The sequence below is a fragment of the Mya arenaria genome, chromosome 4 (assembly GCF_026914265.1).
Source record: "Mya arenaria isolate MELC-2E11 chromosome 4, ASM2691426v1".
Classification (NCBI taxonomy): Eukaryota; Metazoa; Mollusca; class Bivalvia; order Myida; family Myidae; genus Mya; species Mya arenaria.
The window spans coordinates 59939956-59957220 of record NC_069125.1 but is presented as its reverse complement, the minus strand read 5'-3'; the positions used below and the strand labels follow the sequence as shown (position 1 = coordinate 59957220).

The 17265-nt window shown below is 35.4% G+C and overlaps 2 protein-coding genes across 2 annotated transcripts; one reads left to right on the top strand and one right to left on the bottom strand.

The window, feature by feature from the left end:
* Positions 1 to 1497, bottom strand: LOC128232708 (dnaJ homolog subfamily B member 9-like). Its single transcript, XM_052946416.1, has one exon. It carries the CDS (start codon positions 1427 to 1429, stop codon positions 587 to 589), a length of 843 nt encoding a protein of 280 aa, XP_052802376.1. The 5' UTR covers positions 1430 to 1497; the 3' UTR covers positions 1 to 586.
* Positions 1498 to 1638: 141 nt separating this feature from the next.
* On the top strand, positions 1639 to 16189 carry LOC128232707 (probable 18S rRNA (guanine-N(7))-methyltransferase). Its single transcript, XM_052946414.1, has 11 exons — positions 1639 to 1735; positions 3182 to 3219; positions 3579 to 3674; positions 6612 to 6694; positions 8942 to 9038; positions 11435 to 11531; positions 11759 to 11809; positions 12846 to 12931; positions 13484 to 13591; positions 14540 to 14629; positions 16084 to 16189. Exons 1-11 carry the CDS (start codon positions 1694 to 1696, stop codon positions 16136 to 16138), a joined length of 843 nt encoding a protein of 280 aa, XP_052802374.1. The 5' UTR covers positions 1639 to 1693; the 3' UTR covers positions 16139 to 16189.
* The last annotated feature ends 1076 nt before the right edge of the window (positions 16190 to 17265 follow it).

Sequence of the window (17265 nt, the reverse complement as noted above, 5' to 3'; positions counted from 1 at the left end):
TATGAGATTTAATTTAATAGTATAAATCCAACACAATATTTTCATGACAAAAATCACATTGAAATTTTGAACAAATCGGATCAAATGTAATTTATGAATTATTTCTAACGTTGTGAAAGCAATAGTTTTTACTGCTTTACTTGAAAGACTGCCCCACAAAAATGTGAACCAGTCAGTTTTTTTATTTTATTACTCAAGACTTTCGATACAGAATCTGTATTCAAAATAACACAAGGTAATATCAACATTTTCCAATGTTTAGCAGCATAATCGTTTTTTAAACTGTTTAAAGAGTTAACTATATTATTCACTAAATTATTGCGATACAACATAAATGTAACAACTTGTTGTATAAAAAGTTTATTCAACTTACTTTTAAAATACTTAAATTTCTACTAAAAATGATAAAATTCACTTTAAAAGTCACGGCTTTTCCATACAAAGCTGTATATATCATATTATTTTATTATTCAATATTAAAATGGGTGATCCAGCAATCATTTTTACAATTCCATAAGATTCAAGAGAATACTTGTATTACAATGAGTACGCAACGCACAACACAACGTTTTAAGTAAAACATTTACTATCTTCTCATTAACACAGTGAATCCAGCAAGTATTCCTACAGCTCCCAAGATAATCATCATATCACTCATTTCAACAATGTTTTTCTGGTTATTGTGTGTATGCTTATTGTTTAAATTCCTTTTAAATTCATTGCCTTTTTCAGAATAATACTCATCCTGTGATTCAAACTTATCATATGTCTTATAATAATTGTATTCAGCATTTTTATTGAAAGATTTCGTGTAGTGACTTTTCATCCAGTTATCATGGTTTTCATTTGGTGATTTATTTCTCTGTGGGGGTCCTCTTCCAGAGAAGTTGCTGAAGTGAGAATGTTTTGCGGTTCCTCTATACACTCCTCCATGTACATGGCCCATTCTAGCATCATCATACTGCTGTCTTAATCTACTGTTGGACAGAATTTCATAAGCATCTGTTAACTCATGAAACTTTCTGACAGCTTCTTCTGTTTTGTTCAAGTCTGGGTGATACAATTTAGAGAGTCGGTAATATGCCTTCTTTACCTTATTTGCATTGCAGCTTGGAGTCACTCCTAGAATTAAGTAGTAATTCTTTTTTGGATCAACATGCCTGCTGAAAGCATTTCTTGTTGTGCTAAAATGCCTTTCCTGGCCATTTTTCTTACAAGAGTCAATGTGAAATGGTACTGATACTGGCGCTTCTGTTTTGTTGTTAATCTTTCTGTTTTGACCTTCAAACAATCCGGGTTTTTCATCCGTACTGAAACAGTTATTGGATACAGCATAAAAAGACCTCACTGCATTTTGACTGGATAGCGAAAACGAAGTTCTGTTTGAACACAACACTGCATCAGCTAAAGCGTTTTTAGCTGACAGCATCTTTATGGCGAAAATATTGCATAACTGGACCAGCTTTACAGAGTTTGGGCCGCAAGATCGCAAAAAAGACGAGTTTTATAAGAAAAGGGTTCAACATCAATTTTCAATTAAGTGACTTTTATTTATTAAACCACACAGTAAAGTAACTTAGGTACCAAAATAAGATTTTAAAAAATCGAGTACAGTATCGATATACCAAATTCGGAACTAAATCTGTTAAGAATTTTGACAACTTCCGGGAACGAAACGGTACGAAATATCAGCATGGCCACAGGCCGACCAGAAAAACAAGCTCCACCTGAAATAGTAAGCCTTTTTCCCCACCTAAAAAATACAGTTATTTTTTTGTAAATAGCAAATTCGGTAATAAGATAACTTGATCACGTTTTCACGAGAATGCTCAATTTGATTGAGGCGATCACAGTTACTTGGTATTTGGACTGCATTTTTGGCCAGTCGAGCGATTGGTCCCTAGGTAGTCCAAATAATTGTACGTTGACGGATTTTTTTAGATTTTTGATATGGCAAATCCTTCACGTACAAATTGTTTAGTATCAAAAGTGGGTTGTTCAGATCAGGATTCCTGGTTAAAGCATATAGCCTCTATAAAATATCATAAGAACAAGAAATATTACCAGATAATGTTATTTTATATAAGTTCCGTACACAAAAAATAAATAACCAACTTATAATTATGAGTTTGACGGCTTTTCTTCATTTCATTCTGTCAAAACATAACGATATATACATGAAGGGCACCTGCAAGGCTTCAGGGCACAGTTTTAAATCGCTCGGAACATTTCGGCCATGGCCAAGTAGTTAAGATTGTGTAACGAGGTCTATCTCGAAGCTTTGTCGGAGAGGGCTGAGTAATTACGATTGTTTCGAGTTGTTCCCCTTCGCATAATTGTTTTCTGTGTCAGTCAACTTTCGTTTTATTGGAAAGGTAAACAACTTGTTTTAATGCATTAAATGCTTGTTTAGTGCAAAATAACATTTCACTTACATGGTAAAATATGAATATTACTCTTTATGTTGAATTTCAACCATAAAATACTTCACTTAAAACAATTTCAATATTTTTAAAACACCCCCGTTTTTTGCACATTCCCGTTTAGACGTTAGGGATTGGAAGAATCCCGTATAACACGTCTATTATTTTAGACTAGGTCCCTAGGGTGATCTCTTGGACTGAGAATCATAAAAAATGTGTTTTAGTACTCTATGATACACATAATAAACAAATAATCAACTTTTTGTCGTTTATTTTTACATATTAAATATTTTACAATTTCATACAATCTTTTATCATTCACAAGTTATGAAGGTTAGCAGATTTCGGTTGGAGACATATGTGTGGAAACGAGCTCAGATCTACAAGAATTTTTCGATAAAACAACTGTATACGTCGCATGCATGTTCAGAAGGAAGTTATCTCCAAGGTGCAATCGCTCAACAAGCACAAACTAGTAGCGTTTTCGCAATTTTCTTTGAAAACTCTGCCAAGAACACCTCCGCTACTATTTTCATCCTCCAACCACTAAATATTAATCAGCTGGGGTTTTGGGTGAGGGTGGGGCTTTCAACTGTCTAAATTGAGCACTTTCCTGGACTTCCTGGACATTGGGTTAATGATCTTCAGGCTTCTTTGTGTTGAGTGTAAAAAGGTATCATAATTGAAAATTCAATCAATTTTTAATTGAATTACCGTAACAATGTCTCAAACTTTATTGTGGTCTATATACTTTTCAGTTCTACAATGAAGAGGAAGCTAGAAAATACTCTTCAAAGTAAGAATTTGATGTTGTCTTGATACTGTTAAGGATTTAAATTGCAATACAACATTAAAATATTTTTTTTTGTCATATGTTGTCTCAATGTCTGTGATAAATTGTCCGTTAAGTTTTAAATTATCTATTTAATAGCCAGTTAACAAATAATGGGAAAATTTTATTTTTTACAATCCTTTCTGGGTATTAAGATTTTCTTTCATTCCCAAGAATTGGCTTATGTCTTAATCGATTGCACAGACTACTTTTGGTAACAACGCATAATTATATTTTTGTTGTATAATAGTTTCCTGTTGTTTATTTACTTAGCAATGTATGTTCATCATTAGTGCTAATGTTGTATTGCTTTTGTCCTGCAGTACCCGTATGATAGAGATTCAGGGCCAGTTGTCGGAGAGAGCCATAGAACTGCTGGCATTACCGGAGGACACACCTTGCTTTGTACTCGATGTGGGGTATGTAAACCTAATTAATGTGTTTGGCATAAATTAACAGTTTTAAATGGTACACATTAACAAAAAGGTTCAGCTTTAATTTTGGTTGTATTGGTATATTCAGTAATAAAAAGTACTCTTCATTGTACCTTTTACTCATTTGGATATTATTATGCCCATATTGCTTTGCACATATTGGTCAGAGTGTCAGTATGTCGGGCGTAGGTCAGTAGACCAAAGATTGTCCGAGGCCAAAAAAAAAAATAGGTTCGTTTCCGGTCCTTCCCAAAAAAAAGATGGTAGGTAGGTAGGCATTTTTTTTTTTTTTTTTTTTGGGGGGGGGGGGGGAAGTGATCTAGAATAGAAGGCGGCTGACTTTTATTCAAAAACAACCATATTAACTGCGTATGAGACAATTTTAAAAGGTACTAAAGCATAAAATGTAAATACAAGTCCATTCATTTATTAAGAACTGTATAATGTGTATTAATTATAATGTATAGATATACATTTTCTAGAATATAAATGCATGTATTGTTGAACATGTTTGTCTGTATGACAGATGTCGAAAAAGAGTGCCTCAGATATGTCAATTTTTCATATTTACCAATTTCACATTTGTGCTATAATGCTATTCTTATATTTGATAGAATATTAAAATTCCAAACATTGTCAGAAGCTGTTTTTGTCACTTCAATGATCTCCGAAGTACACCTGACCCGTGTTCACAAAGCATTTCCATTCTCAACTGAATTAAGAGTATGAAACTTAATTTCTTATTTAAATCTCAAAAATATGTTTAGTACTAAATTTAAGACACTAACTATTTGAAAGTGATACCGTAATTCACCTAAGAGTTCGGACACCTTAAATTAATTATTTTTTTCGCTGTCCAAAAACATAGAAAATTACCATTTTTACATTTTATTTACATGTTTGTTTAACCTGCCTTTTTTCTTCATGTTTGCATTTTACCACTTATTAATTTATCCGTAGTAATCAATGGTCATAAACTTATTTATTAAGCCTGTAGTGAAAATCCTTCATCAAGTTAATTAAAACACCATTTTATACATGCATTGAACTGAATAAACACATTCTATCGGCTTTAGATCAAAGAGTCACACTGTGTGACGTCACATAACTTACAGCTATACCCACGAGGATCTCGTGGAGAGCATGGACATTGCTATGCAGGATTAATATATAACTGTACGATTATTGACCGACGAACTCGACATGGGTGCCAGGGTTCGAATTTAACTTTGAGGAGCACTCGCAAAATTTTGCGAGTGCTTTTTGAGGCAACTCGCAAAATGAAAAATCAACTTGCAATTTGATTATTTGCTTTATTCCCTTGTAATATTGTCTAATTTAAGTAGAAATTTACACCTAAGACAAATTATGAATATTAAAACGTATCAATCTTGAGTAACTCAACTACTAGAACTTGTTTATGGCTTTTTCTTTTTGGGGAGTACGAAAAGACTCATCAGATGCTAGACGCTTTTTGATTACAAAGCTGTCCAATAATTTGACATTGTTCACTTTGTATATTTACCCTTACCATCGGGTAATATCCATTCGACAAGCACGGTACAGATTTCATTAAATCTATAAGTATTAAAAGCAATAACATTATAAATTTTAATAAATGAAAGAAACAGTAAAATTAAATTAGCGAGGATGTTCTGGACCATGAAATATATCGATCGACGAAGTCTATTCACTTTGGCAGTTCGGCGGAAATATATCAAAGGTTGATGGGGTTTACATATAGTGCGCGATGATTACGTCATTTGTATTCACTTTGTATTATGCACGCCTCGGAAAGATTCGAGATAAAACTCGGCCTTTTCCGTATATGTTCTATTTTTGAAAACTTACTAGAGCGTGACTCCGTACTATCTTTTTTATACTGGTAGTGTAAACATGCCACTTATATGGTGTTTACACTCGACTACGCAGCGGAATTAAGTTCATATTTATTCTACTGTCTTTTTAACATTTTGTGGTCTAGAAAAAGCCACTCGCAGAATTTTGCGAGCTTGAATAAAAGTCACTCGCAATTTGCAAATGTCGCTCGCATTTTGCGAGTATGCGAGTCTAAATTCGAACCCTGCCGGTGCCGCCATTTTAATAGAGTGCTTATCAAATTACCGAATTCGAAATGAGACCAAAGAATTAACGGAAAGAAAGTACCGAAAAGTACTAAATATGCGCGCAGTTAACTTTTACACCAATAAAAAGTATAGGGTCGGCGCGGAAATAAGAGGGTCGGTCGGGCGACCGGAAACAGACCTATTTTTTTTTTTGGCCCGAGTGATAAATTGACAATGCCTGGACATATGGTCCACAAACTCAGCTTGGATGTTGGGCATAACCTGAAGATGACCCCTATTGATTTTGAGGTCATCAGCTCAAAGGTCAAGTTCACTGTGACCTTGAATTTCAAAAGCTTGTCAGATGTCCGAGTGATCACAATGTCTCAAACTATGGTCCTCAAAATTGACTTGGAGGTTGGGCGTTACCAGTAGATGACCCCTAATTGATTATGAGGTCATCAGGTCAAAACACCTGGCATTTCGGTCCATGCATATGTTGTTCAATTGTCTAAATATTACTGACAACATGGCGCTAAGTGGGCATAATATTTGACAAACATCTCTTTTTAGATTAATTTTCCCAGTCAGGACACTTTTTCAAGAGTTCTTTCACTATTGGGTAGTTAACTATTTGTTAATTAAAACATGAGTACATGTCCTCTGTCTGGGCTGTACACATGTCATAAAGTTGTCAATGGGAAAATGCAAATCTTTTATATGTAATAGGTGACTTAAATTCAAACCATTGTAATGCTAAGGGCTTTGCAAATTTTTGATGTAGAAGATTGGGCCTAAATAATTTCCAGTAAGGAATTTTTTCTTTGTAGAATTCAGCTGGTTTCTTTTTATATAGATGTGGATCTGGGTTGAGTGGAGAATGTCTGACAGAGCAGGGCCATTTCTGGGTGGGCGTGGACATCAGCCCTCACATGCTGGGTAGGTATGGAAACAGTGGGAAATATAACGATGCTACGTTATAGCATTTTGATTTTCTATAAGGTATCACTTATCTTTCAATTATGGTCAGGATCAATTGATAATGATTCATTCATGAAATTTGATAAAATACGAGAACAATGTCGTGAACTGTCTTTAATACCCAGCTAGAGAGGGGCATTAGTTGACTAAAGATGTGAGGGAAAACTCAATATTAACATGACATTCTAAAACTAAACACATTCTAGACTTATTTTATTGTACCTGGCCATTGCTGACCACTTTTTCAGCAGATGTAAATGCTGGGTGTATCATTTGTGACCTTGTGATTTGTGATGGGCATATAACTAGTCAAATTAAAAGTACAACTCCATATAACATATTTTACAGCTGGGCAATAAAACCGAACTTGGAACGGAACTGACCACATAAATTTACTGCCATGCCAGCTGATCAGCATGCAATTATAATTAATAACATGTTGTTTTTTTGACCATAAAAGGTGCAATCAATATGATTATTGAACTTCTTTAGTAGTACCACAGACCTATAAATCTATATGTTTATACTTTAGGTCTGTTGTAGAACACTGCTACACAAGAATATGCATTTATGGCACTTTTTGATTGACATTAAATTAAAGGGTTTGTCATTATATTTGAAATTGCTTCATTATAGCATTAGAAGCTAAATAAATACTCGGTCAGATTCCACCACAACCATTTAAAATCCAAATTAAGATGATTTGCGTAAAAAGTGAATGGTAGTATATTTCATTGTGTTACGGTAATGGATTTCATTAATAGATGTCCACAGCTTCAAATTTAATTAGATGTTCAAAAGATTAAGATATTTATTTTTTGGATATAAAATTTGGTGCTTGAAACCTACTATATTTGCCTAATTCCATATACAAATTATTGTTCTTACTTTTTATTAGTCTCCCCTTTGACTGGAGATAACATATTGCTCTTGGCGTGGTTGTCAGTCTGACTGCTTGTCTGAAACAAGTTTGTGTCTCAAAAAGAATAGAAGCCAGATTAATGAGACTACAGGAATGTTAAGCATTGTGTGGAGTTGTGCTCCTGGGGTTTATGGGTGGCTGCACCCAGTAAGTGCAGAGTTATGGGTCTTGACTTAGTTAAAAAAAAAAATCAATCTTGTGCTGCACATATCTTGTGCTGCACCTAACACGTATTTGTGAAATTAAAATAAAATGAAAGCTTACAAAAAGCTGTGCACCTGAGATTTTGTTTGAGCTGAGTTTTGCTCCAGCACAGTTGTGGGCCTTAACTTAGTTAAAATTGTTATAAATAGGTGTGAAATTTGTGTTGTGTGTCTCTCCTTCGGTATTTGAGGTATAGCCATGAACATTAACAAGAATGTTTATCAACAGGTCAACATGAGCACTTTGGTCTCTGTTGGTGGTGAAGCCCAGATACAGCAGAGTTATGGTCCATTACTAAGTCACTATAAAGAGGCATGAATTTTGTGTTGCTTACCGGTATATATTGATCATTTCAATTATTTATTCTTTTGAAATTATTTATTATTTATAATATGGGAAATGCAGTTTTAATTACAGTGTGCATTAGAAGACTTAATTCACATGGTACACTGATAATACAATGGTTCTGACCATTCTGCAAACAGTGTTTAATACATCTAGCATGCCTATAACATAAGGATTTGATATGATTATTTTTAATTGCAAAGACAGTTACTGGTAACTTTAAAATGAGGAATGTTTCTTTCTATATAAATCACTAGCTAAGCTCAACTTAGTCCCAGCAGTCCAAGCCCTTCTTTTGTTTTTTGAAAATGTGCGATTTATGTTCGATAAAAGACTGACAAATTCATAAATTATTTGGCCATACGTGTACATGTACTACTCTTTAATACGCTGACGACAGGTCTGTTATAAAGATTTTTATGCTTCATAAGGATGGTATGTATTATTTGCTCCATCCGTGCCTGTGTTTATTTCGCAGAAGTATATTTTGAGGATTGTTTCACCTAGGAACATCAGACTGCATTTGTAGTTTGCCCTTGATGAGAATATGACCCTTGCTGTTTTTGGGGATCACTGTTTTGAGGTCACTGTCAACATTCTCATGAAAACATTGACCGGACAATAACTGAAAGGGTTTGACCTATGACCATAACAAGTTGTTGGTTGCCATTGACCAGCAGGTGACAATAGAATGTTATTTTTTATGTTTATTAGTTTCCATTTTACAACTTCAGATGTTGCTGTGGAGAGGGAAGTGGAGGGAGATCTGTTGCAAGGTGACATGGGAGATGGAATGCCCTTCAAACCTGGCACTTTTGATGGAGTCATAAGGTACTTACTTCTGTTAAGATGCTCAGAGACCAGTAGTGGAGACTTCTGTTAAGGTGCTCAGGGTACAGTAGTCGAGACTTATGTTGAGTTGCTGAGGGAACAGAAATCAAGACTTCTGTTTTGTTGCTCAGGAAACAGTAGTCGATACTTCCGTTTGGGAGGTCAGGGAACAGTAGTCAGTGCTTAGGAAACATTACTCGAGAATTCTGTTTAGGTGCTCAGGGAACAGTAGTTGAGATTTAAGTTGCATTGCTCAGGGAACATTAGTCGAGACTTCTGTTAGGTGCCTAGGGAATAGTAGTTAAACATTCTGTTTAGGTGCTCGGAGGAACAGTAGTCGAACCTTCTGTTTAGGTGCTCATGGAACATAAGTTGAGACTTCTGTTTAGGTGCTCATTGAACATTAGTTGAGACTTCTGTTTAGGTGTTCAGGGAACAGTAGTCAGTGCTCAGGGAACATTAGTTGAGACATCTGTTGTATGTGCTCAGGGGAACAGTAGTCAAGACATCTGTTGTATGTGCTCAGGGGAACAGTAGTTGAGACTTCTGTTGTATGTGCTCAGGGGAACAGTAGTTGAGACTTCTGTTTAGGTGTTCAGGGAACAGTAGTTGAGACTTCTGTTGTATGTGCTCAGAGGAATAGTAGTTGAGACTTCTGTTGTATGTGCTCAGGGGAACAGTAGTTGAGACTTCTGTTGTATGTGCTCAGGGGAACAGTAGTTGAGACTTCTGTTGTATGTGCTCATGGGAACAGTAGTTGAGACTTCTGTTGTATGTGCTCATGGGAACAGTAGTTCAGACTTCTGTTGTATGTGCTCAGGGGAACAGTAGTCGAGATTTCTGTTGTATGTGCTCAGGGGAACAGTAGTCGAGATTTCTGTTGTATGTGCTCAGGGGAACAGTAGTTCAGACTTCTGTTGTATGTGCTCAGGGGAACAGTAGTTGAGACATCTGTTGTATGTGCTCATGGGAACAGTAGTTCAGACTTCTGTTGTATGTGCTCAGGGGAACAGTAGTTGAGACTTCTGTTGTATGTGCTCAGGGGAACAGTAGTCGAGACTTCTGTTGTATGTGCTCAGGGGAACAGTAGTCGAGACTTCTGTTGTATGTGCTCATGGGAACAGTAGTCGAGACTTCTGTTGTATGTGCTCAGGGGAACAGTAGTTGAGACTTCTGTTGTATGTGCTCAGGGGAACAGTAGTTCAGACCTGTGTTGTATGTGCTCAGGGGAACAGTAGTCGAGACTTCTGATGTATGTGCTCATGGGAACAGTAGTTGAGACTTCTGTTGTATGTGCTCATGGGAACAGTAGTTGAGACTTCTGTTGTATGTGCTCAGGGGAACAGTAGTCGAGACTTCTGTTGTATGTGCTCAGGGGAACAGTAGTTCAGACCTCTGTTGTATGTGCTCAGGGGAACAGTAGTCGAGACTTCTGTTGTATGTGCTCAGGGGAACAGTAGTTCAGACATCTGTTGTATGTGCTCAGGGGAACAGTAGTCGAGACTTCTGTTGTATGTGCTCAGGGGAACAGTAGTTCAGACATCTGTTGTATGTGCTCAGGGGAACAGTAGTTCAGACTTCTGTTGTATGTGCTCAGGGGAACAGTAGTTCAGACATCTGTTGTATGTGCTCAGGGGAACAGTAGTCGAGACTTCTGTTGTATGTGCTCAGGGGAACAGTAGTCGAGACTTCTGTTGTATGTGCTCAGGGGAACAGTAGTCGAGACTTCTGTTGTATGTGCTCAGGGGAACAGTAGTTGAGACTTCTGTTCTGTTGTATGTGCTCAGGGGAACAGTAGTTGAGACTTCTGTTGTATGTGCTCAGGGGAACAGTAGTTGAGACATCTGTTGTATGTGCTCAGGGGAACAGTAGTCGAGACTTCTGTTGTATGTGCTCAGGGGAACAGTAGTTCAGACCTGTGTTGTATGTGCTCAGGGGAACAGTAGTCGATACTTCTGTTGTATGTGCTCATGGGAACAGTAGTTCAGACCTGTTTTGTATGTGCGCATGGGACCAGTAGTTCAGACTTGTGTTGTATGTGCTCAGGGGAACAGTAGTTGAGACTTCTGTTCAAGTGCTCTGGGTGAAGTAGTTGAGAGAATATTGTAAGGAAAACTAACAATGTGATATGTAAATATCAGCAAACAAATTTAAAATGTTGTTGAAAAGATGAAAACTTATACTCATCATATTCATGTTTTTGATATATATATATGTATTTATATTTTGATCGTTATTTAATACAATTTATGCCAATGTTGTTGGATATTGTATACCCTAAATTAAACAAAGGTTATAAAATGAAGTGAAAGATGTTGCTAAATGTTGCTAAAGGTAATCTGTTTTGTGCAGATTATAAGAATGTTTTAATCAGCAATGTGTTGGTTATTTTTCAGTATATCAGCATTACAGTGGCTGTGCAATGCTGACAAAAAGTATCATCATCCACCAAAAAGATTATTGAAATTCTTCTCAACACTGTACGCATGTATGGTATGGCATTAGATAAAAATGACTTAATTGTCTTAAAATTTCATAAACTTTCAAAAACTTTCTATCATGGGTAATTGTATGAAAGCATTTATGCCCATTACATGGATCTAGTATATTTGCTATAAATCTTAAACATACATTGTTTAAAAAAAAACACTTTTTTGTCTGCTGTCATTTTAAAAGAAATGATGTAACTATATATTATCATCTAAAATGTATTCCTTCAGTCTCGAGGTGGTAGGGCAGTGTTCCAGCTTTATCCAGAAAACAGTGCACAGGTATGATATAGCCTTTTGATTCTAGAAATAAACTAAAGGATTCATGATACATGCATTCAAATTAGTAAAAATCTTAGTTTGAAGTTTGAGATATTTAGATAAAATCATAAATTTTCGTGGGACATTTATTTTCATGGATTTTGTGAGATGGCTTATCCACCAATTCAAGATCTTTACAAAGCCCTTAATTCTGAAATCTTAATGAGTATGTAATAGAGTACACATGATGATGATAATGTATTCACATGAATATACATGGTCGCTGTATACAAGTTGTAGAACCTAAGTCATTTTACTGTTTAAATGGTTTATATTATTTAACCTCCATGATAATAAATTGAAGTCAATGACATTAGTACTTGCATTCAGTTTTTAGCTAAACTATTCGAAGAATATGGAGAGCTATACTACTCACCCAAGCGTCGGCGTCACACCTTGGTTATGGTTTTGCGTGCAAGCAAACATAGGTTAATATCTCAGCAACTACTTGAGGTATTGCATTGAGACTTGATACAATTGTTCTCAACCGTCCAACCTACTTAATTAACCAAGTTAGATAACTCTAGTTTGCATTTAATACAAATAATTGCCCTTAATTATTTGACTTAGAAATTCTGGTTAAGGTTTTGTGTGCAAGCACACATAGGTTAATATCTTAGCAAAAACATGTTGGTTAAAGCTATCAATCTACCATAGAATCAACTTTGTTGATTTGATGGGTTTTACATTAAATATTGACAACCAATGTATACTGCCATCATAATTCTGTTCCAATGGAAGGGTAGGGTTAACAAGATGTTCAAAATTTTCATACAACCCTCAAAACAAGTGTTTTGATGTGAATAAAGCGGCGACTCTTTGAAGTGGTTTCTTTTAGAAAAATTGAGAAAGAATGGGCATCTGTTGATTGACGTTTCTGCTTGATAATGAATTTGTAAGTTGGGTAGGCATTAGCTGTATACTTACAATACCTCTTGAAATACTTGAACATTTACATCATTCTTATTTAGTAATTTATATGTTATGCTTATTACAGTTGGAGCTGATCACCCAGCAGGCAATGAAGGCTGGCTTTACTGGAGGCCTCGTGGTCGATTATCCTAACAGCACCAAAGCAAAAAAGTATGGTAAAGCTTCCAGCTTTATTTATGGTCCTATACACTTTATTATTTTCTTAGCATGTTCTTGTCCTATCTTCCAAGCAATATGTATCCTAAAGTTTTGTGACAGACTTATCACACTATAGGATATAATATCAGGATGCATCTGTAGTTATGACTCTTAAATTACCGATCAAGCATTAATTGACATGGGTATCTGCGCTGATTCACATTTCGTCCCATTGTAGTGTCATCAATCATGTGACGTAGATGATACATAGCACTAGATCAGCGCATGGTGAATTTGCAGACACTTTTGGATCGTAGTTTGAATTAAAAAAAAATTATTTTATTAAAAAAAACATGATTTAAGTACCCACGAATTAGTCCATTTTCGCAAAAACCACGAGGCCAGAAATATTAATGAATTCAGTTTTTAAAATTTGTTTTACCAGTATAATTAAGTGTTTCATAAATAAGGTTATTGCAACTTACATCACTGGAAATGTCAAACATTATCCGATGCCTCTATAATAACAAAGTTCACTCAGTGTAAATCTGTATTTGCTTTAAGAATGTTCCTGTGTCTGTTTGCGGGTGGCCAGGTCCAGCAGCTGCCAAAGGGTCTGGGGACAGAGCAGGGGCAATACAGCCAAACCCAGGCACAGTTCACAGACAAAAGGTACTCTTCATTCCAATGAATGAGAAATTTTCCTTTGCAGATTGTAAAATTTCTAATAATTTTGCTAGAGTTAGCAATTGTATGGACAAGGTTTTCTATTGATTGATGACTTTGACCTTAACATAAGGGGTCCTCAACTGGTCAGTGTTTTCTCTAGCTATTGTGTTGATAAGATATGAGCCGCATCGCGCGATTTTGGGCCTTGGGACATAATTATTACAAATGAAATAAAAATGCCAAAAATAATGATTTTTTCTATGTAAATCATTTCTTCCGGACTTCTTTCTTTTTAAGGTTTGTCGTTGATGCATCATTTTCTCGATAATTTATGACCATTGGTTTACTCATGTTTCCATAGCAACCATGGATTTCGTCCTGACATATTTTGACTGGATTGATAGTCTGTGTTTAAAACGGCCAATGTATTAAAAATACAAAAATGATTCATTATTTTTATCTTAATTTATGTTCCTTAAAGATTCTGTGATAAGAAAATAATTTAAATTATAAGCTAGTTGTAATATTGATACAATAATTTTGCACGTCATTTGAATAATGCACTTTCGTTACAATGTCATTTGAACAACGTCAAATTTAGTATTCAGAATGCGCAATACATGATCTCTCTTGTAAACACGGTACTTACGCAATTTAAGAGATATCATCATGAAAATTTCAGAATATCTTTCTGAAATTACATGGCATTCAAATACCTTAAAACATTGTAATAGCAAAAATATGTCCGAAGGCCCAAAATCGCGCAACGCGGCTCATATGGTCTTTCGACAAACAAGATTTGTAAATCTATATGCCCCATTGTTATCCATGCAAGTATATAATATATATATATATATATATATATATATATATATACAAACAAATGTATACATGAATTTGTGTTATTATAAATTTAATTGTTACAACATTATCTCCATAATTGTTACAAAGGGAGCGTATGAGAAATGCAAGAGGAAAGTCTCTGAAGAAGAGTCGGGACTGGGTACTGGAGAAAAAGGAGCGGCGGCGGCGACAAGGGAAGTATGTATACAGGAGTTTTGATTGTCAGTTTAGTTTGGATGTAAATCAAAGGTTGGCTTTATCTGGTTGAATTGTCCATTTGATTATGGTGGTCTTTGTTGCATTGATTTGAATATTCACAATTTGTTGTTGTCTTTTTGTAAGAAACAAAGGTTGAGGAATTGTCTCAGCAATGGTGATGAAGCCATGCAAAAACATAGTTGACCATTTATTATTAAGATGAGATTACATGTACAGTGGAAACTCACTAAACCGGATCTCCACAAAACCGGAATCCTCGGGATACCGGACTTTTTTCAGAGTCCCGGTTTTCCCCTTCTATTTTCAATGTAAAAAAATCCCTATAAAACCGGAACCCCGGAATTCCAGACAAAAAATCAAGAAAATTTGTTAGTTGTCAAAGTAATTTTACCTCACAAAACCGTTTATTTGTTCAAACGTGTCAAAATAATTTTGTGTATTAGGAATTCGCGAATTGCATGTCACTTGTTTTGACAACCGGTGCGTCGTTAAATATTACACCTGTGCTTTTGTGGTAACTTGATAATCAATAATGATGATTGCGCTGTGGATTGACTGTCGCGCTATAATCAAACTTGTGAAAAGGAAATTGATTGAAACAATAATTTGTTTGTTGCAGAAAATAAAGAACTAGAAACGGTTATTTAGTGATCATTTTGGAGGGTTGTTTTATCTAAAGACTTTTATGATTTAATCAAATTAGAGCAGTGTGTTAATTAAACTATTAAACATACTAAACAAGCATTAAATTACAGGAGTTGTTTTATTTCAAGACTTGGAAAAAAGATGATTATAAAACGCAGAAATGTTTAATTATGCTTATCACTTTTGCAAGTGCTTTAATCATGTCTCAACCTCTGTCTAAACGTTGGAGAATTGAACTGTCCCTAGAGGACAAAAGCCTTAGGGTTAACTCAGTTAATATTTTGAGTAAACTTACTCCGTACATCAAATCCTCACTAAACTGGAATCCTCACTAAACCGGAAATTTTGCCCAGTCCGGACCTTGTCCGGTTTAGTGAGTTTCCACTGTACATTCAACAGTGATTTTTTTTGGTGCAATTTACTGCCTTCTGAAGGTTGTTTCCCTTTGCAAAAACCATTTTTCCCAAAATTGATAAATGCAGATTATGTTAATGAATTAATTTCCTGATATAGAAACAAAATCTTGTCAAGACATACTCTTTCACAGCATAATGTAAGCATAAAAAAGTTAAAACATGTATATTTTCCATTATATTAGCTATTTTGGCCAGATTTGCTATTTTTCCCAATTTGCAAGGCACTGATTTATTTGTAGCATGTTTAATTACTCTGTCTATAGTATAGGCTCTTAATTCATGTCCCTAGGTGAACTAAAAAATTTTTTTTATTATTATCGACCTATTTAAATAGATAAAAGATATTTAACACTACACATGATCTGCTTTCAGAGAGGTTCGGCCAGACTCAAAATATACAGGAAGGAAGCGGAAACCCTGTTTCTGAATTTTTCTTCTTATGTTTTTGTTATTGAATGCAATAAAATTATTAAGAGTTTGTGTTAATGTTACATAATACATATAACATCATAGTGACGTCCTAATACATATAACATCATAGTGACGTCCTGTGTGTCTAAGCTGCTAATGCTAGACTCATGGTTAAGGACTTTCTTCAAGGCAAAGTGCACAGCATGAGATATTGAATTATCAAAGACTAGACAAGGATGGAATTTTGGTACTAAGTATTTTGATACAAAAACAAGAGGCACATCAGTGCCTGTGCTCCACTGGCCAAAAGGTTCAAGCAAAGACCACCTAACGAACATTTTCGTCAAGTTTCATAGAAATACAATCATCAATTTTTGAGAAGTTATTTAAAAAAATTTTTTACTTTAATAGCTCTGGTTGCCATGTTGTGCAGTGGACCGAAATGATTTGGGCAATTTGAGTAAAGGAGCACCAAACAAACATTTCTGTCAAGTTTTATCGAAAAAAGGTCATCGGTTTCGACGACAAGTCGTATAAAGTTTTTTTTTATTTTTTAGCTCTGGCAGCCATGGTGTGCAGTGGACTGGAACCATTTAACAAATTTTGGTTAATGACCACCCAAGGAACATTTATGTAAAGTTTCATCAAAATCTGATCATCGGTTTCTGAGAAGATGTAGTTTAACGTTTTTTTCTATTCTTAGCTCTGGCTGCCATGTTGTGCAGTGGACCAGAACTGTTTGGGCTATTTTGGTTAAGGACTACCCAAGTAACATTTCTGTCAAGTTTCATTGCAATACGATCATCGGTTTCTGAGGAGAAGTCGTTTAAAGGTTTTTCTATTTTTACCTCTGGGGGCCATCTTGTGCAGTGGACCGAAACCATTGAAGCAAATTTGATAAAGGACCATCCAAGGAACATTTCTGTTAAGTTTCATCAAAATCTGATCATCGGTTTCTTAGAAGATGTTCTTTAAAGGTTTTTCTATTTTTTTGCCCTGGCAGCCATGTTGTGCAGCGGACCGGAACCATTTGAGCAATTTTGGTTAAGGACCACCCAAGGAACAATTCTGTCAAGTTTCATCAAAATCTGCCTATCCGTTTCAGAGGAGATGTCGTTTAAAGATTTTGCTATTTTTAGCTGT

Bases quoted from the DNA above. Each gene is read 5' to 3' on its own strand.
- LOC128232708 (XM_052946416.1), bottom strand. From the start codon at position 1,429: ATGCTGTCAGCTAAAAACGCTTTAGCTGATGCAGTGTTGTGTTCAAAC.
- LOC128232707 (XM_052946414.1), top strand. From the start codon at position 1,694: ATGGCCACAGGCCGACCAGAAAAACAAGCTCCACCTGAAATA. The intron at 11,532-11,758 runs GTATGGCATTAG...GTATTCCTTCAG, and splicing joins CAACACTGTACGCATGTATG to TCTCGAGGTGGTAGGGCAGT. The intron at 12,932-13,483 runs GTATGGTAAAGC...ATTTGCTTTAAG, and splicing joins AACAGCACCAAAGCAAAAAA to AATGTTCCTGTGTCTGTTTG.